Here is a 21,323-nt window from a genome sequence, read left to right as displayed (position 1 = left end):
ACCTGTTTTTTTTGTTTTGTTTTGTTTTTACAATCACGTAACAGGAAATGTGTGTAGCAGTGTAACCAATAAGGATTATTTGGTTTAAATCTTCCATTTAGATTTTTACATGTTGGTTTAGGATCTGTGTTTTATTATGTGTTGTTTTGATGCCGGACTTTTATTGGAACTATAGAGTTTTATGGAGTTTCTTATGTTATTATGTCTAATGTGTTCTGTTCAGATATCAGTGTTGCTGCCTCTGATGGAGAACAAGAAACTGACCATCCCTGGCCGAGAGGACTGTATTCAGGTGGCCCCTGGCTTCCAGTTTTTTGCTACAAGAAGGTAAGATGACATTTTTTTCTTAACTTGACTTTTCTTGACTTATTTTGCTTCTGATCTCACTTTTTTTTCCCTTGAAAAATATGTTTCTGTTAAAATGAAAGCAATAGGTAACCAATTGCCACATTTTTTTATTTGACTTTTGTATCTTTACACAGAACTTTATATTTCTTTTATTTCTCAGGATGTTCTACAGTGGTGGAGCTTGGCATCGACCCCAGAACACCCACGCAGCTTTACTGGACAAATACTGGAACAAGCTTCAGATTGGAAATATGACCAGAGATGAACTCAAACTGGTAAGCTGCTGTTTTCCCGTTTCTGGGATTTTTTTTAAAGAAATAGTTTTGCAAAAAAAATAAACTCAAATGTAGTTAGTCAACTTAAAGTATGCTTGTTGTCTATAGTTAAACACATGTTATTTACAGTTCTACGTTTGAGGAGGTTAATCCTTTATCACTTGACTATTTTACCTTCTAGCTCCAGAAACAAAACTTGTAAATGTTTAATTGCACTGCATTGTTTTACAGGAGCAATAATGATGGGTTAATAAAGGCATTGCAAAAACACATATAAACTAACCAGAGGTGTACTACTCAGACTACACAAAAGTACACTTCAGTGGAATGTTGGGGTTCAAGTTGTGGTGGTTCTGAGTACCGGTATTATTTTTGCCTGTGGATAAACATCCCCAGAAAATAGGATATCCTTAATTTTTCCATGACAAAAAAAATGCATCTGAATCTAATGTACAAAAAATAAATCTTGTTTCTGTTTTTTTCTCTTTTAGGTCCTAGTGCATAAGTACCCAAGTCTGACTACGGTGGTGGACCGCCTGCTAGACATTTATTGTCAGCTGACTGGGGACAGACACCACATCTCGGTCAGCTCAAGCCTTCAGAACCCAAGTGAAGAGAAGCCCACACTGCTGGAGGGCAGAGGACTTTCTCTGAGGTAGTATGAAAACATTAAATCCACTTTTGTAAAGCATATCTTGTAAGTGCTGGAGTCGAAACTACTATCACATAAAAACTATAACACTCAGTCATGACACAGTCATTTCTTTACATTATACCCTATTTTACAGACAATAAGGCACACTCAGTGAACGTCTATTTTCATTCATAAGGCGCATTTTAAGCGACACTAGTAAGGAACAAGAGTGTCTCCATGTTTTGCTTCTAATTCAGCTAAGTTTAATAGTCCTGGACATTAATCTACACATTTCTGTTCTGAAAACCGTTTAGTTGGGTGAGAAAATCACTTATTTTTATTTACAGTCATCAGAAGTGCAGCGCTTAGCTCTAGTAAATGCTGCCTGACAGCGATATACCGAGGAACCCTAATTGTTCGAGTAAGCCAAGGCGATATTAGCTAGTGGTTCGTCCCGCGTAGCTTGTTTTAACACGGTAAACATGCAGACTACAGTCTGATAAACTCACCTCTGAATAGTAAAAAAGAACTAGCAATGCAGTTTGAGGTTAATGCTAATACTACTCCAGCCTTAGATGCTGGACTTCAGTGGAGTGACTTTACTGGTAAAAATCATACACAAGGTGCACTGGATTATAAGGCGCACTGTCCATTTTTGGGGAAAATTAAAGGATTTATTAGTGTGCTTTATAGTACGTAAAAAATAAAGTACTAAAACTGTATGATGATTGGATAAATAGAAAGACTCCAAAATTATTTGGAATAAAATTGTATATATTGACTTCTATTGAAAGGATTTTTTTTTTCCTGTGAAGTTGCTGGGATATTCAGGTCTTCTGTGTACTGAAAGGTTGGATACAAATACTACAGGATATGTAACTGATAAATGGGTTGTTTTCATTAATAAATGTAGATTGTTTCTGCTCAGATCAGACTTGGCCGTCTAGACAGTTCACATTCTTAAACTGATCTGTGTATCTCTGTTATTTAATTGAGTATAATTTAGTACATTAATGCACGTAGCCTTGATTTTTTTATTTAATTTTTGCCAGTACTGGCTGATTATGACAGCACTAATAACGTGTCTACAGACAAAAAAAATCTTAAATTGTATGTGTACTTATTTGATCTACAACCATGTGTGAAAGTGACAAGTCGGATCTGAACAGACTGAACCTGACGTGACCACACAGCCCTAAAAATCAGGCCTGTTAAGGCAAAATTAATGTAGCCAAGGTGTTCTTAACTATGCCTTTACCATATAAGTATTATGGTAATGGTAAGTTGCAACAGTGTTACAGATGGAGCCAATCAAAGCTAAGTCCTTTACCTTGACTTTATTAAATCAAGCTTTTTGTAAATATCAAAGCATTGCTTTTTATAGTCATGCACTGCTTGTGATTGAATTATCTAATATGTTTAGATATTTAAAGAACTAAAAGGGCCAATATGTGATGCTGGTATTTCTCTGAAGGTTTCTTTAAGCTTTATGGATGATTTCTTTTCTGAATGAGCATTAGATCATTTTAAATACATTGGGTGAGTTAGTTAAATCATGGCAGGCCGAAATCGATTGCTTTCACAGTCAGTTCAGATGTTTGGGGAAACAGTGGGGGGTAAACATTGTGTTGGGCCACAGTTTTAATCGGTGAACTGTGATTCCAAAGCCTGTTGTACTAGAATCTGCCATACACAGACAGACACACTTCTCCATATTTAAATTAGGGGTGGGCGATACGGCCACAAAACAATATCACAATATTTCATGGTATTTTAGCGATAACGACACTCTTGGCGATATGACAAAACACCTCCCCCCACACAGTTTTTATTTTTGTTGTGCAGTAGCAGTGCTGTATGGCCCAGACAAGCTGTTTTTTTATTTTCTCATCTTAACAAAGACTTTTACTGCACTTTACCTCTCAGACCTCTTAAGTCCAATGCTAAGCTCTTCCTGTACAGTACTCACCACTCTCACTCACTCTGGCTTTATCTGTAATTTCTTTATAAACAAGACCGTTATAGCATTAGCATTAGTAGCTACCCGCTAGCGCTAGCCATGGTTAGCGCTAGTTAATGCCGCCCAACAGCGCTACACTGAGGAACCCTGAGTGTTCTGGTAAGCCAGGGTGATTTTAGCTAGTGGTTTGACCCAAGTAGCTTGTTTTTATATGGTAAACATGCAGGATACAGTCTGATACACTCACCTCTGAACAGTGAAAGAACTAGCACTTTCCATAGTTAGCAACTAATGCTAATCCTGCTCAAGCAGTGCTAGGCGGAGTTAGGAGCAGGCCACAGGTTGATAATACTCACCTCTGAACTGGGAAAGAGCTAACGAGGTTAGCAGCTAATGCTAATACTGCTTCAGTTTAGAGTCTTGATGCTGTAGAACTAAACTGAAACTCCTGCATAATGCTCTACTCCAGCAGAGTGACTTTACTGCTCCTTATAACCTGACTGGTAAAATTCATGCATAAGACACACTGGATTATAAAGCCCACTGACGAATATTGAGATACTTAAAATATTTTAAGTGACCTTAAAAATATACTTACAGTTGTTCGTTATCTGGGCTTTCCTAGTTATTATGATGGAAGTGTGAATGTGTTGTGTAAATGCTGCAGTAGAGAGTGTGTTAACACGAACGTGTATATGTATGTGTATATGTATGTGTGTGTATATATATATATATATATACATATATATATATTTTTTTATATATATATACAGTACCACATTTTTTCAGTTTTTACACTGGATTTTGCACCATTTTCAGTTGTTGACTGGAGATTAAATGGCGGAATAAAGGGAAAAGGCAGATGAGTTAAATTAGACCAGGTTGAACAGACAGATTAAAGAATTAAAGGTATCCTTGGAAAATACCCCTATAAAATTTAATTTCATTCTTATGATCACAATTGTATGATATTTCTTTGAATAAAAAATAACAACAAAAAACATTTCTCTCCTCTGTTTGAAAACATTTTGAAAGGCTGGGTGTCCAAACCTTTGAAATGCAGTGTGTGCTCAGAACGGCGTTTACGCACAAACACTCTGTACCCCTCCAGTAGGAAAGTTGGGTAGCAGGCCTCGGGGGCTTCTATCAGCTTTCCACTGTCTCTGAATGCAGTCGATGGATCATTGACCCCCTCTATCCCCACCCAAAGTTCCAGCAGCAGACAGTCACTGTCAGGCCAGGATGACGCTATTAGATAATCAGATCAGTTAATGTAGAGCAGCACAGACGGTTAAAACTGTAGGCCTTGATACAGCAGCTCACCCTGCTAACAACTGACCGAGCGCTTTTTAAGTAATACTAGAAATGATGCCTTTAGCACTATTTATTTAGTGAGTAATTAATAATGCTGTCAGGCGATAAAAAAATAAATGAATCACATTTAATCAATTAAAGTATTTTACTTGTTCAATTCAGTTACATTTTAGCTGAGGAGCAAATAAATGATCTTAAGATGTAAAAGATCGTTTTTTTATTGATTTTAAATTAACAATATTATTGTTTATTTTATAAATCTAGTATCTTTTATTATTTTAGTAATTTCATATCTTAGCTTACTAAGTCACTGGTCATCTGTTCTATTAGGTGTCTTTAATTTCTAGCGTGTTCACATTGCTCATTAATATTCCAGACAACAACAATGCAACTAATGGTGATTTATTCTAAGTTACATATGGATTACAGTAGCTTAGCTAGTTTATTTTGTATGTGTATTATTTTCATGATATTTCAAAAATATATTGGATCACATCAATAGTGTCAGATACACATTTTGTAACTTTACTTTTTGATGTATGAATCTGGCAGTTGTTTCAAAAGTCTATGAATAATAAAGAAATAGGAGAACTTAAAATGACTATGAATTAAGTCTTATAAAATTAACTTTTATTCAAAGTTAACTTATTTTCTTCCTTTTCCTGTTAAGGTTTTGTTTTAGGAGAAACAAGGTTTTGTATGATGGTGACAAAATATAAGTACACAAGTTTAATTATTTTTAGTAGTTGTAATGGAATGGTCTCTCAATAGCAATGCAACTTATTAATGCCGATTAATTAATTGTTTAACATGTATTAAGATTTACAAATTATACAAATCAAACATGTGTATCTCATAACATACAGCACATACACATAATATGTGTAAAAAAAACAATAGTTAATGTGTTTATATGAATGCCTGTTATTTCTAATATTATGTGTATGTGCTGTATGTTATGAGATACACATGTTTGATTTGTATAATTTGTAAATCTTAATACATGTTAAACAATTAATTAATCGGCATTAATAAGTTGCATTGCTATTGAATAAGCTGTGTAATTACTGATATAAGATGTACATGAGCCAACAAAAAATAAGAATTCGGTCTCTTTTTACAATGTATAATAATGTGAATGTTGAAAGGTGAACACAGGCAGTTTTGGATTTCTGGGTAAAGGGGTTGTCCCACAATGGAGAAATCAATGTGTGTATGTCAGCATTGCGCTGGAGTGACGTTCTGGTTGAAGCCTTTCTGTGACCCGGGAAATCAATGCAGTAATTCAGAAATACACTTTTCACAGACAGTGTTTGTTATTTATTTATTTGATTTCTACAATATTAGAACTCTGCAAATAATCTTTACCAGTAGCAGTGGTTATATTTATGAGAAATTTTAAGAAATGCTTTGCCTAATTAATACATTCTTTACAGTGTTGAAAAGTTATATGTAAATGGTTCTATATAGAAAAAAAAAGGGCACCTTTTTATATACTGGAGTTAAAATGTAAATACATCCGCATTATCAGAAATAGAAACGGACCATTCAATAAGAAATATTGTAAAATAATGCTGATTTAAAACAAGTGGAGGTTACAGATGTTGTTTAAAGACTAAATGAACTGTTTCTGTTTTTTTTATGCTGTGTGTTGAGCAGGGACTTGCTGAAGTGGTGTGATAGAATATGCATGAACTTTGACAACTCGTCCTCTGCCACATCTCAGAACGTCTTCCTAGAGGTGAGTTACTTTCTGTTGCCATGGTGAAACTGTCAGCGGTTTTCTGTGTAGAAGCTGTGTGGTCTGACACTGACTACAGAAAAAAACATTCTCCTAATTATACGAATACTGTGAAAATAATGATTAGAGAATTTGTAGCAGCTGTCTGACAAACTAACATAAATAAATGCAGTTGCTCTTTAGTGTTTAACCACTAAAGATTATTCCAGTCTTTTATTTGACTTTTTTTTTGTAGTGGCTGTGTTAAACCTTTTCATTTATGACTTTGATCAAACAGTAGTTTGAGCTTTAATTATGTACTAGTAAATTTATTTTAAAATACTTTTAATACTATTAATTTATTATATGCGAAAGTTCTTGATATTCTAACCAACCTTCTAATCCTGAAACTGGTCTCTCTGTTTCAATGAGCTACTTTCGTTTGACTATGAAATATAAATAACATTTTTATATTCTCCAGCTCTATTACAGTATTTGTTGTTTGGCATAAATTGAATGATAAAGAATAAATTGGATTGAAGTATTGGTCATTTGTATAATTACGATAAGGGCAAAATAAGCTGTCATCTACTAATCTACTTGTAATTTATATAGTGACTCTGGTTTACAGGCTGTTTTCTGTCTGTATATCTGTATATCTGTCTGTATAGTGGTCTGTATATCGGTCTACCTATCTAGATTATAAACAATGACTTTATGTACAATCCAAAAAGCATGCATTTAACATATGTTACCACACATGATTATGATGATGCTGATTGTGTCCTGCAGGCCCTGGACTGTTTTACTGCCATGTTGTCCAAAGTAGAGAGCAGACTAAAGTTGGCAGAGATCATTGGCAGCAAGCTTAACATTTCCAAAGAGAAGGTACAAACACATTTTCCTTTTATCATTGTTTGTCCACCACAAGCACGTTTTGTTTTTTGTTTCTTATAATTATCTAAAACTCCTAACGTAGCTGACTGTTTTTTTTATTTATTTGTAAAATCAACATATACAGTACCTTTGATTTGGTTAAATACTCTTAACTTATTGAAACTTGACCAGATGCTTTGTGTTACTAACACTATTAAGCTTTTGGCAGAATTCTGGTTGGATATTTAAACATGTTTCTTAACAGAATTGGTGAAATGTATTGTTTCCCTGTTAGGATTTTTAAAAATGTATTATTCAATAGATTTAAGAGGTTTCAGCACTACTAAATTTCATCATCTAGTGAAAGTATGTATATTATAGACACTGTTAACCTTAAGCAGTGATATCCAACAGTTTTAAGAAAGTTATAAGATTGTTTACATTGTTTTAACATTGCGATTGTGCTGTGCTGATAGAACTTTAAGGTTTAAAGGTGAGTTGTGTAACGTTTGCTCTACATGCTGCTCTTCAGGCTCATCATTACTGTCAGCTGTATCAGCCGGGCATTATAGTGACGGAGCTGGAGGTGACGGTGGGACGCGGAATGCTGCTGCGCAAACAGTGTGATGTTGTGCGCCTCGAAACGTAAGATTCTCTATGGAGCCGTGACCTACACTACCCTCAGCTCTGTGTTTATGTCTCTCTCTCTCTTTTTCTCTCTCTCTCTCTCTCTCTCTCTCTGGTGATATTGTGGTTTAGAATTATGCCAGCCTTCAGTTGTGACGGGCACCCTGCTGGTAAATTGAATAAACATTGAATTGATTGCTAACTGCACCGGTTAAAAACTGCTGCTGAGCACATTAGACACAAACACTCTGTTCTCGAGGTTGACAGACATTACAGGGTCATATGAGGTCACCTAATTTAATTGAAAGATAAAGCTTTTAAAACATGTATTAGTACAGATAATAATGTAGATGTATATAATAATCTAAAACACAAGGCTTTTGGCTTTTGGCGTGATCCTAATAAGTTGTGTTTATATTTGCAGCGAGAAACAGACCTTTGCCGCCACGCGACCCTCCTCTGTGCTGTTAGAGCAGCTGGCTGTGTGTGTCACAAAGGGAGAGCCGGTTCTGTTGGTTGGAGAGACGGGCACAGGAAAGACATCAACCGTGCAATACCTGGCTGGACTCACAGGTGGGTTGGACCATGCAGATTTATTGATAATCATCATACAGGAAAGTTGCTTGAGTCTGCCTGTGCACCTACACAGTCTACACTTGTGACTGTGTTGATTTAACACTTGAAAGGGTAAACCATCTGCCTTCAAACTACATTGAAATTGGCAATCATTGGAGTCCAAGCAAATTGCTATTTTATGGAGTCAGAAGAGCAAAAATGTTCATTTTTTGATGGACCAGGGCTTTCAATTCAATTCTGTTTATTTCTATAGCTCTTTTTACAACAAAAGTTGTCACAAAGCAGCTTTACAGTGAAAAACAGGTCCACGCCTCTTATGAGCAGCACCACAGAGATGCCAATTATTGTAGAGACAACAGTGGCAAGAAAACTCCCTTTAAGAGGAAGAAACCTGAGGAGGAACCAAGATTTAGTCGGAGGAACCCATCCAACTCGGGGCAACCTGCTCAGTACAAACAAATAATAAATAACAAACAAATAACAGAGCAAAACAACAGTACTGAGAGATAATGTGGACTATAGCTAATGTAACCCAGATACTAATTTTTATGAATATATAATATAAAAATATGATAGGCACAAACTATGGCTATGGCTAATACAGAAACAGATTCTGAGTGGCTTAATGTTGATCAGTGCAGGATTGCAGAGCAGGGATGCAACACAGCGGGCAGTGGAGAGCCAGGCTTGGAACATCAGGAACAAGGCATCTCCGTACATGTAAAAGAGATAGATAAAGAAAACAGAAAAAAAAGAATTTTAGTATTTATTTTTTTAAACATGCATAATTTCTGAATTTCTTATTTGGTATCAAAATGCATTAGAATATTTGTTAAAATTACAAACAGAGGCATGTTTTTTTTTTATAAACTTCCCTCCTTTTTCACTGCTCATGTGTTTTCATCAGTGTCTGAATAATTCTAGTAGATAATGAAATCTAATTGGTCCTTTTGGTTATGTTAGGACACAAGCTGCGTGTGGTCAACATGAACCAGCAGAGTGACACCGCAGACCTGCTGGGAGGGTGAGTAAAGCAAAACGTACTGAATGCTTTTGAACTAAAAGTGGAGTGTGTTGACAGCAGGCAATGGAGACCCATGATTGGCTCTGAATATGATCTTTGTTTGGATTTTCATCAAATTTAGAAAATGTATATTTTTGTTGCTGTTATATAAATTGTTATTAATCATTTTAAGATCAGATTGTTATTTTTATAGTGATCTGTCATTTAAACAATTTAAGCTTTCTTCTAAAATGTCTTCTGATATTTCTATTACGTCACCATCTACTAAGATGCAGGGGTCGAAATAATAATGACAAGTATCACATGTTGCACATGTCCTCATTTTATTGGCTGGGTTTACTTTAACTTGTATCAGGGATTTGATGATGTACTGATAACATTTCAGACCAAATAGTATTTTTAATTCATGAAAAATAATGCTTTTAAATAACATAAATATCAAAGTGAATGAATTTCACTTTGAATTAGCTTGGTTTTATTAAATTGATCTGACCTACAGGTATAAACCTGTGGACCATAAGCTGATCCTGTTGCCGCTGCGCGAGGCGTTTGAGGACTTGTTCTCTCAGACGTACTCTCGGAAGCAGAACATCACTTTCCTGGGTCACGTGCAGACTTGTTTCCGTGGAAAGCGCTGGCAGGACCTGCTCAAACTCATGGATCATGTGTGCAAGTCTGCTCTCACCAAAGAGCTGCAGGACAAGCCTAATGGTAGGAGTAGAAGATAGATACATAAAATCTAAATGCAAATGTAAACTAATATTTTGACACAAAATATAATTTGCAAATGTTTTGCCTTTTTGCTTCAATAATAGTTGGCCAAAACTTGTTCAGTGTTTTAACATTAATTTGATAGATTGTGCACATGTATAATTTGTTTTCATACAGCACTTACAATGCACTTAAAATGCAATAATGATTGTGGAGTAATTATTGCATTTTCACACACCTCATTAAAATGTGCAAACATGTTTTCTGTGAAAATGACAACTATTACAGTATTAAACTATTAAACTGTTTCTCTCTTTCTCTCTCTCTCTCTCTCTCTCTCTCTCTCTCTCTCTCTCTCTTTGGGAATCAGCTGCACTGTTGCAAGAGCAGTGGGAGGCACTGGCTCTGAAACTCAGTCAGACACAGGAACAGATACGAGCACGAGAATCTGCACTGGTCTTTGCCTTTGTTGAGGTAAAAACCCTTATTCGTGAAAATGACTTCTGAATCCACCATTTACTACATAAAAGACACAAGCTGAAGCATCAGGTCTGATGGATATAACTAAAACAAGCTGTGTAGCTAGCTAGACCCAGGAATACGGTCGAACTAGAGATGTTCTGCAAAGAACAGTGGGGGGAACTGAACATCACTACAGAGACTGAAAGACTTTCAGTCGTTGCCAAATCTGTTTGTACTTACCAAGGCCAGAATCAGTGAGGAGCCCAAAGTTTTGCAGTCAGACTGCCTTTTTATAGCCACCAGAAAAGAGCAACTGCTTTGCTTATTAAGGCACAGTAACAAAAACATAAGGTTACATTCTGTAGCATCAGCTGAGAATAGGTCACTTTTTATTTTTGTTGATTATTTATTTGGTTTAATTATTCTTTTCAGGATTTCTTTTTCCTAATTATCGTGTAATTAGACTTTTTTTTTAACGAATTACACTATATAGCTAAAAGTATCCGATCGTCTGGATTGCATTTAGTGATTTAAGGATTGGATGGATATGATAGGATTTTGGCTCTTGCTCATGAATATTCATACATGCAAACATATCACATCTGATTGGCTAACAGAATATCGGGGCGGCGAGACGAACAGCAGTTTTAAAACAAATATTTGTTTACACTAATAACAGTCTTTTCAATGTCATATGTACTTTACATCATGTGTAACACCCTGCTAAGTGCAGTTCAGCCACTAACCTAGTCTTAGAGTCTCTGTAAATCGCAAAATCCACTGGAGATCATATTTTAAACTATGTAAACAGATGTGGGTAGTCCATGTTTAGAAAGTAAAAATCCACCCCGGGCTTTTGTTTGCTGAGCCCAGCAGAGCCGCCCAGGCAGTTGGAACAAAACCCTGGGGTGGATTTTTACTGTTACTAGTGTAAACAGAACTGTTCTAAAAATACACCTAATCTCAGTTATACTTTACCGGTGGTGTTCCATAAACATATTCTAACCATTTGTTCCTTAGCTCTTAATTACTGGGCAAAGCATAAAACACATGTGTTATTTGCACAAACAACATTTTACATTGACATCGCTTCCCAGTTGCAGCCTGAGTTCAGTTATTTGGATGGGTAAGTGAATACTTTTGGCAATATAGTGTCTCTAACGTGAGTTGTGTGTTTGTATGAAGGGCACCCTAGCTCAGGCAGTGAAGAAGGGAGAGTGGATTTTGCTGGATGAAATAAATCTTGCTGCCCCGGAGACGCTGGAGTGTCTGAGTGGTCTGCTGGAGGGCAGTGCTGGCTCTCTGGTGCTGCTGGACCGAGGAGACACAGGTAAGCTAAAGACTGTCATAAAAGAAATAATTGAAATTTTAGCCTCTTGATTAATTAGTAGTAGAATCTGTAGGACGTTTGTTATGTTTGAGTCATACCTTGCATCTCCATTTTTTGCCATTTTTCTCATTTCGACAAAGGGAAACCATTTTTTTTTTAGTGCAATTTGTGTGTAAGTTATATTTATTTAAATTACAAATTGTACACTCACTCACTTTCAGAGCCACTGGTCCGACATTCAGACTTCCGCCTGTTTGCCTGCATGAACCCGGCCACTGATGTGGGCAAGAGGAACCTGCCTCTGGGCATCCGCAACAGGTGAGAGAAAGATTTTAAAAGAGAGAGGAATGGAGAGTGCACTTTTATAAGCTCTTGTGCTTTTTCACATGCTGCATATGTATTGTAATTGTGTGTGTGTGTGTGTGTGTGTGTGTGTGTGTGTGTGACACAGGTTTACTGAGCTTTATGTGGAAGAGCTGGAGAGTGAGGGAGATTTACGGATCCTCGTCTCAGATTACCTCAAAGGCCTTAACTTAAACAGGAGCATCATCCATGGAGTCATCAGGTCTGCTTTTAAAATACTGAATATTTAAGATGATGATTATGATAATAAAAACATGTATTATGTTTCATCAAACTTACAGCACTGTGCCATGGTTTTAGGTGTCTGTGCATATTTTTTTTAAAGGCATTTGTTACAGCAATACTTACTTATAAAGTACCAGAACACATGCAGATGCAGATAATCAGTAATAATAAAACAGGGCATGTTTATGTTCAGTTATATCACCAGGTCAGCTAATTTAACTATTAAACAATACTAGATTCTTTTTTTCTACTATTTTTCTTGCAATTTATCTAGGTCAGTTATCACACCATTCAGCTGCCACTTAGCTGAAGACTAGCACATGCCTCGTCCGATACATGTAAAATCAGTCAACGCCTCTTCTTGAACTGCTGCTGATGCAGCATTGCCGAGTAGCATCACAGCACACTCAGAGGAAAGCGCAGCAACTCGGTTCCAATACATCAGCTCACAGACACCTCGTGTTGATCAACATCACCTTTTGGAGTGATGAGGGGAAAGAGCGCCATCTACCCACCCAGAGAGAGCATGGCCAATTGTGCTCTCTCAGGGCTCCAGCAGCTGATGGCAAGCTATATGAACGGGATTCAATTTCCACGGGAATCTAAAACTTTTGCCCTGTTTTTTTTTAATAGATACACACTTAAGGACAAACAGAGGAGCCCTGCTATGATATTTAACATTTTCAGGTCATTTAATAACTGAGCAAAGATTTTTATTATTATTTTTCATTATTTCCATACTTGTTAAAATTGCTGTATTAAAAAAGGACAATAACTAGAGCCCTGCACAAGGATTATTTGAATCATTGCAAGAAAAGATATTTCATACTAGAAGCATGCTGTTTGGCCATAGAGCCACTTATGTTTGGAGGAAAACTGTGAAATAATTCAATTTCTGTGGGCAGTAAAAGTAAAATGATGGATATTCTATATAAAGAATAGAGATAATAAACAGTCTGTCGTTTCTACAGTTTTTACCTGGCGGTTCGTAAGGAGGCTAACTCGCGCCTTGTGGACGGCACCGGCCACAAACCTCACTACAGCTTGCGCACGCTGTGCCGGGCTCTGAAGTATGTGGCTGCCAACCCCTGTTACAGCATCCAGCGCTCCCTATATGAGGTCAGAAACAGATAAATGCAGATTAAAGCTGCTTTCTGTAACACTTAATCTTGTTACATTCAATCACTCACTAACTGAAACATAAACATGTTTGTCTGTATGTTTACAGGGGTTTTGCCTAAGCTTCCTAACCCAGCTGGACCGCAGTTCTCATCCCATTGTAGAGAAGCTGGTGTACCAGTACATCCTGGGAGGAAACATCAAGTCTCTTAAACAGGTAACATTGTTTGGAGAATATATTATATGTTGTTTATTAGTGCTGTTTAACAATGTGCATTAAAAGCTATTCAGGTTCTTTTTCTCTTTTTATCCACTTTTCTATCCACTTTTTTATCCACAGTGCAATTTCAACTTATTTCCAAACTTACTAAATAGTCATTCCCTACATATTACATAACTTATGAGGGAGTAATGATCCCTTTCAGTAACAGCCATTATGTCAGAATTTTATGATAACAGACGAATAGAAATGTTCCAAAATGCATGCAACTACTGTTTGTAAGCATTGCAATTAATCCAAATGTGCTGTTATGAAATTTCTTAAATAAACTTAGTAAGAGTGTGTTAGTAAGTGGGGTGGGGGATTTTATTTTATTACATAATTTAATGAAGAACTAATACATGAACATTTTAAATAAATAATATAAATAAAATGTATTGTTGGTTTGTGTGTTCGTTTTAAATTAAAATGTCAAATGGTGAATACCAAACAAGGAAATGATTCACTTTTACTTGTACCAGTGGAAAGACATGCAGTGACTTAAATAAATGAAAATATATATTTTTTTGTTCTTCTTCTACTTTTCCTCTCTCTGTCTCACTGAAAGCCCATTCCGGAGCCCCGGTCACGAGGGTATGTGCAGATGGAGGGCTACTGGGTGAGTCAGGGAGATATGGACCCAGCACTGGACCCCAGCTACATCCTGACCCCCTCAGTCCGACTCAACCTTCGAGACCTGGCCCGCGTGGTGGCCGCTGGGTAGGAGCGCCTGCCCTTATATGCCCTCATGACCCTGAGAGTTCGCTTTAAATTGGCTGAGAGTGTGTGTTTGTGTGTGTGTAGAGTTTTGTGGACAGTTACATTTGTGGACATGTGTGTTTGTGTGTGTGTGGGCATTGATCTTTGACCTTACTGGTAAGGTCTGGTAACTGAGGCATAGTATTCAGGTCATCAACCTTTTCACAGCATGGCGAATAGTAATCAATATTCGCCACTATATGTTTACTACTCCATTCGTTTAGCGTTTATTGCTTTTATTTTAAAAATGTTTTTCTTGGCGCACATTTATCCAAGGTCCCATAATTGTTGGTTATGACAATTTTTAACAGTGTTTATTTTCTCTAAAAAATAAAGCTTAATACCAGACATGACACTATCTGTGTTCTGCACTGTGTGAAACTAAACAAATCTCCGTGTCAATGTTCTTTAGAACGTACATCATGTTCTTCAGCTATATTGCAGCATTAATACTCCTCAATACTTCTTTTTCCAGAATTCACCCCGTCCTGATCCAGGGCGAGACCTCTGTGGGGAAGACCAGCCTGGTCCGATGGCTCGCAGCTGCCACGGGGAATCAGTGCGTGAGAATCAACAACCACGAGCACACAGACATTCAGGAGTATATCGGCTGCTACTCCTCTGATGAGCACGGCAAGCTTGTCTTCAAAGAAGGTACAGTGGCGTTTCGAACAGTCCTTCTTATTGTTAAAAAAATAAAGAGTTGCTTTAAAGCAGGGGTCGGCAAAAGCATGAAACATCTGGCCCGTGAGGTTGTTCGAACTATAATGAACGGTAATGAAAAAAATAAATAAATAAATAAATAAACTTCCCTGGCGAGCTTTTGTTTATATTCCTCCCCTGTCTCTCTGTCGCACACTGTCGTGACTTTAGCTTCCACCTGTTTTTGGGGCTCCCTATCTTTAATATTTAGTGTTTAAGAATCAAATATATGAATTAAATGTTTTTTTGTTTTTTTTGTCAATGTTGTGTCCTTTTAATTAAAATCAGGAACAATTTGTCTTACAAAACAGGATTTTATAAGGATCATGAGGTTTTATGTTGTATTTATTTGAGCAAGTATAAGTTTTAAAGTATTTTTCTATATTTTATTTCTATTTCTATTATTACGTTAAATTTTTTTATTTCAAGTAATTACATTTTAAAAGTCTTTTGTATTTAACAGACACGGATTCTGATCAATGAATTTTATACTTTTTTATGCTAAAATTTAAACCACACCTCAGTGTTTACCAAAGTACTTTTAAACTTGAATATTTGTATATTTACCTATGGCAAGAGATGTGTATACATCTGTTACCTCTGTTAAGCAGTGCAGTAACAAACTTACCTTTGTGTCAGGTTTTTATGTATATTCTCGTTTGTTTTGCTTCTAAATTTGGCAGAGGCAGTGATAGTGTGTTGTAACGCGACCCTGACTTGATCCTGCGTGAGGAGCAATGTGTTTTATTTATTTATTTTTTTTCTTTCTTCTTGGGTTCACCTGCTTTAAGGTCAACTGTTCTGGAATTGGGTTCAACAACCCTCTGGGCTGGAGAGCTACTAGTCTGTAGCACTCCATCCCATCACAATTAATTTTTGCTTGCACGTAATAGCTTAAAAAAGACCTTAATTGCCGACCCCTGCTTTAAACAGTGTGATTTATATGTCTGGAACGTTATGTTAATGGCATTAGGTCAAGTAGACTGAGATTGTGTTTGTCCTCAAGGCGTTTTGATCGATGCCATGCGGAAGGGCTACTGGATCATACTGGACGAGTTGAACCTCGCCCCCACCGATGTCCTGGAAGCTCTGAACAGATTGCTGGATGACAACAGGGAACTCTTCATTGCCGAGACTCAGGAAGTTGTCAAAGCCCATCCTAGATTCATGCTCTTCGCTACCCAGAATCCCCCTGGGCTCTATGGTGGTAGAAAGGTAGAAAATTCAAGTTAAAATGTAAAACAGCAGCAACACATTTAGAGAAGTAGTTTTACACATAGCTCACAAAATGCTGTGTTCTCCAGATCTCCATATTTTCCTAAAAGGAATTCTGCCACTAATTGTAAGTTACTGTAGCTGTAGACTTGCTACATCAGTGAAGCATTCTACATCACCACACCCAGCTCGCTGTGTGTTTTCTCTATGTATGTAGGTTTTGTCCAGGGCGTTCAGAAACCGTTTTGTGGAGCTGCACTTCGACGAGCTTCCCAGTGAGGAGCTGGAGACCATCCTGCACCAACGTTGCAGCCTGCCCCCTTCCTACTGCACCAAACTGGTCAAAGTCATGCAGAACCTACAGGTGAAAAAAGACAATTCAAATTTAGTTTGAAATTAGCACCATTTAAAAATATAATTAATTACTAAATACAAAATATCATGTTTTATTTAAGTGCTTGTGAAATCAGTTTCCTTCCTAATGCAGAGGTTGTCTGTTTTAGTCTTTGCGGAGGGGCTCCAGTGTGTTTGCTGGAAAGCATGGTTTCATCACTCTCCGAGACCTGTTCCGCTGGGCTGAGCGCTATAGGCTAGAGGAGCAGACTGACACCTCCCGTGATTGGCTGCAGCATTTAGCTAATGACGGTAATGTCCAGTCTCATTTTGCATCATGATTTAGTGTTTAAGTATAAGAACACTTGTCAGTGCATTGTTTGTCCGAAGAGCTCTTCTGATTGCTTAAGGTCGTTCATCTGACTTCCACTGATTGACCGCCCCTTAAAACGATGCTCCCTCTGATCAGCACTGGTTCAAACGTGCACCTCCTTCATTGCAATTACTTCTTTCTTGACTGCCAGTGATCCAAATCACTTTCACATAGACCTCTGTTTCTTGCAATATAGGCCTACACACTCCCTTTGACTGTGATTGGTCTTCTCCTTTACAACCATTTATCCTTATGCTTATCACTACTTCTTAAGGGGTTATTGATGGGTTATCAAGTAGAGATGCACAATTTATTTTATGTATTTATTTATTTTTTGGCTGAAACTGAACAAACAAATATTTGGCTGAATGCAGGTCATTGTTTTGCATAGGTTTTCATTTATTTTGCCTCTTTTTTTTCCCTATTTCATTCAAATAAATTGCCTGACTGTACATTTGTCTTGCTTTTTGCAGAAAAATAAATTATATTTCTACAGTTAATACATTTGTATTGAATTTTGAACATTTGTAATTTTTTAGCAGGCGTTTCAGCAAACCATAATATTTCATTGTTCTGTATGGATTGTTCAGTTCTTTCATCAAAAGATTTTTTTATTATTATTATTTTTTTTAATTTGGTTAAATATTCAGTGCTACAGGAGGTCCAATTTCTGTATTAAGAAAAATATTAATACATTATCTCTCAAGATTGGCAGAACCCTGCTTTAAATATATATTTTAATAGAAATTTTGTTTGCTTCTTATTCATACATCATACAACAAATTATCTCCTATAATTCCTGACTTGCTATTTTTGTCTGTCTGTTTTGTTCAGGTTACATGCTGCTGGCAGGCCGCGTTCGTCGACCAGAGGAGGCCTTGACTATCCAGAACATTTTGGAAAAGCACTTTAAGAGGACAGTAAACCCTGAGGCATTGTTCTCAGAAGATCAGGTCACCAGTCAGTTCAGTGAGTTTAACCCAGGGCACATTCACACAAGTATGCACCCGCACCGTTCAGACACAGTGGAATCTCAGTGTACCAAATCGATCTCTCCTAATTTGGGATGGAAGATAGTTCTGCTTAAAAGCTTCCAGTTTTTAAAGTTGTTTTATTGAATTCCAGTCATAAAAGATATGCTGGTGTCAGGGGTATCCTCACTGTACCGATTTGTTTTACTTAGTTTCTCAGTAATTATGCAACAGTAATGGATCTAAGTGTGTTTAATTTGGTGGGTACATCTAATAATAGAACAGAAGTATTGAGTGTGAAGTCATTAAAAACTTGGTTGCCACTCTGAAGCCATCTAGCGGCAGTGATCAGAATCCATAAAGACTGATTCTCATTTTAGCTATTTGAGTTAATTTACCCTTTGTGTATTTCAATTCCAGTCAAATGGCCATTCTGTTTAAGTTTATTATTTAATTATTATTTAATTATTATTTTATTTTATTATTTAATAATAGTTTTTTATATTATTTATCAAAAATGTTTTAAAGCTCAGTTTTAAAGCTCATAATGACAGTTTATGGGGTGGGGCGGGTCGGGCTTGGGCAGAACGTGCACGGGCTTGGGCCAGGTTGGGCTGGATATTTTGGGCCTGATCTAAGCTCTGTTTCCCAACACCTGCAAGTTTCAGTTATAGAAGCATTTTTTGCATCTCATCATCTAAGTCATATGTCTTTAGCACAGTACAGTGTGATTTTAGATCATTTCCGTTCTGACCAGAGATCTGGAATGTTCTTTTGTTGCTGTCTTCAGGTCCGTTTGTGGCGAGCATTGCTGGTGTTCCTGAGGAGTTTGGTCATGTGGTGTGGACTGAAGGCATGAGAAGGCTTGCTGTGTTGGTGGGCCGTGCACTCCGTTTTGGAGAGTCTGTCTTACTGGTGGGAGATACTGGGTAAGACTGCAAACATTATCAGGGGAAATATGTCAAATCTTCCATATTGATTTTTAACTTGATCACAAATTGGTAGTAATTTGTTCTGGAATCCAGTTAATTCCATACTATTGGTAAATGTTTGGATTTAACCATTTATCCAAGCACTTAAACCACTTTTTAATTGTTTTAATGGTGATTTTGCAGGTGTGGCAAAACCACAATCTGCCAGCTGTTTGCTGCTTTGGCGGGGCAGAAGTTTTTCTCAGTCAACTGCCATCTGCACATGGAGACCTCCGATTTCCTGGGTGGACTGCGGCCTGTCCGTCATGCTGGGACGGGACACGTATGTGTATAAATGATGTTAAACTATAGTTAAACTGAACTGTAGGTAGACTGCGGAAGTTAAAGACTGATGTAATTTACTCCTAAAGGTGTTATTCTGTAGTTTTTGTTATTAATTTTAAAACGTTGTGGTATCTAGTCTGAATAAATGCCATATGAGCTTTTTTTGTGAAGAAAAAAAAAGTGCTCCAGTGTTTCTGTATAGCCCTGCTTTAGTTCACTGAATAAGTAGTCTCTTAAGAAAGACAGGATTTCAGCTCTTGCCGGCAGAGCGGCGCCATTGATAACATATCATTCAGCTAAACTGACGCTACTAATCTCTTACCTCAGATTTGATGATCCGGTACTTGGGCAGTTTCACCACGTTGAAGCCGCAGAGTCCGCTTTATTTCATAAAATCCGACACGAACAGTGCCCGCTTTGTCGAGTTAAGCTGCCCTGTCAAACCGTGCTTCCCTAGGGTCTAGATAAAACGCAGAATCAACCGGAGATCCGATTTAAACCTACTGTTACTCACACAAGATAGCTAAAGTAAACTAACTCTGTAAACAGAGCAGTAAACTCCTTAGCTGACAGTGTTGGCTCTGCTGCAGCCCGGCTTTAGCTCTACCAGTGGGCTGTCCCGAGCTAAGGTGGCTAGACCATGAACTCACAAGTTTATGTACGTAGTGCTTTTCCTTATCTACTTGTTTTTCTGAATATTTTCTTTTCTTAGCTACTGCATACAATGGAGGCTGAGAAACAGTTTTACATGCCGCATTGATTCAATTTAGAGAGACCTTTATATAGTATTATACAAAGAACAAGAAAAAGTCGATTTTAGCAGAAGGAGACCTTTCAGAGTGTGTCCACAAATATTTTACCTTATTTTGGCTATTTACTTTAAGTTTTGTCCAAACCTCATTCATCTAGTTATGTGCATACAGTCAATTATGTATAGTTTGAATCATTATGAAGCTCTTTGAGTCAGATTTAGCTGAAGTTGTTTAAACGTTAAGTTGTTTCTCTTTATTCAGGGCGATGCTGAGGACGGACGTCTGTTTGAGTGGCGTGACGGGCCTCTAGTGCTGGCTATGAGACAGGAGGGAGTGTTTCTGATGGATGAAATCTCACTGGCAGATGACTCTGTGCTGGAGAGGCTCAACAGGTGGGATACATACACATTACATATACTGTGTTTTTCACACTATAAGGTGCACTGGATTATTACATTTTCCGTTTTCTGATCTATTTTCTTACATGAGGCCCACCGGATTATAAGGCGCGTTATGCGACACTAGTAAGTAATAGGGATGTCGCCATGTTTTCCTTTAATTTAGCAGGTCTCCCCACTGGGTGGTGGGGGGTAGCTAAGTTAAGTAAAGGTAAGCTATGTAAACAAATCTGTTTAAACAAAAACTCTTAGTCAAACGAGTGCTGGATGTTAATCTACACAGATTTGTCTCTTGTTTCTTTGGGTGAGTAAACATGCAGACTACAGGCCGAAAAAATGGCGAAAGAACTACCGGTTAGAGCGGTTAGAGGCTAATGCTAATGCTGTTTCAGCAGTGCTAGCCGGGGATGGCAAACTAAATGCCGATAATACTCACCTCTGAGTGGTGAGTCCAGTCTATAGTCCAGCCTTAGTGCTGGAGAAACTTTACTGAAACTCCTGTATAACACTGTACTTCAGCGGAGTGTCTTTACTGCTCCTTATAACCTGACTGATAAAATTCATACATAAGACACACCAGATTTTAAGGCGCACTGATTGATTTTTTGGGATTTTTTTTAATTTAAATGTGACCTTATACTGCAAAAGATACGGTAAATAATGTTACTTTTACATTAAATACTGTGGGTATATTGATTTAAGAGAGTTAAATGTTTTAATATATTTAATTTATTTCTGTCT

At 37.3% G+C, this 21,323-nt stretch overlaps 1 protein-coding gene across 1 annotated transcript in view; it reads left to right on the top strand.

The window, feature by feature from the left end:
* Positions 1-21,323, top strand: part of mdn1 (midasin AAA ATPase 1) — a 95,175-nt gene that overhangs the window by 12,717 nt on the left and 61,135 nt on the right. The window contains exons 8-31 of the mRNA XM_049479329.1: positions 224-327; positions 509-623; positions 1,115-1,278; positions 6,191-6,272; positions 7,044-7,139; positions 7,660-7,772; positions 8,179-8,327; positions 9,294-9,354; positions 9,854-10,065; positions 10,436-10,539; positions 11,713-11,857; positions 12,079-12,175; positions 12,309-12,422; positions 13,417-13,564; positions 13,674-13,781; positions 14,392-14,543; positions 15,058-15,236; positions 16,291-16,499; positions 16,717-16,863; positions 17,003-17,144; positions 18,040-18,174; positions 18,967-19,105; positions 19,292-19,430; positions 20,446-20,576. Coding sequence (XP_049335286.1) covers positions 224-327; positions 509-623; positions 1,115-1,278; positions 6,191-6,272; positions 7,044-7,139; positions 7,660-7,772; positions 8,179-8,327; positions 9,294-9,354; positions 9,854-10,065; positions 10,436-10,539; positions 11,713-11,857; positions 12,079-12,175; positions 12,309-12,422; positions 13,417-13,564; positions 13,674-13,781; positions 14,392-14,543; positions 15,058-15,236; positions 16,291-16,499; positions 16,717-16,863; positions 17,003-17,144; positions 18,040-18,174; positions 18,967-19,105; positions 19,292-19,430; positions 20,446-20,576 — 3,185 coding nt within the window. The remainder of the gene's footprint in view (positions 1-223; positions 328-508; positions 624-1,114; positions 1,279-6,190; positions 6,273-7,043; positions 7,140-7,659; positions 7,773-8,178; positions 8,328-9,293; positions 9,355-9,853; positions 10,066-10,435; positions 10,540-11,712; positions 11,858-12,078; positions 12,176-12,308; positions 12,423-13,416; positions 13,565-13,673; positions 13,782-14,391; positions 14,544-15,057; positions 15,237-16,290; positions 16,500-16,716; positions 16,864-17,002; positions 17,145-18,039; positions 18,175-18,966; positions 19,106-19,291; positions 19,431-20,445; positions 20,577-21,323) is intronic.

This window comes from Astyanax mexicanus, chromosome 1 (genome assembly GCF_023375975.1).
Source record: "Astyanax mexicanus isolate ESR-SI-001 chromosome 1, AstMex3_surface, whole genome shotgun sequence".
NCBI classification, from domain to species: domain Eukaryota; kingdom Metazoa; phylum Chordata; class Actinopteri; order Characiformes; family Acestrorhamphidae; genus Astyanax; species Astyanax mexicanus.
This window is presented reverse-complemented; position numbering and strand designations above follow the sequence as displayed.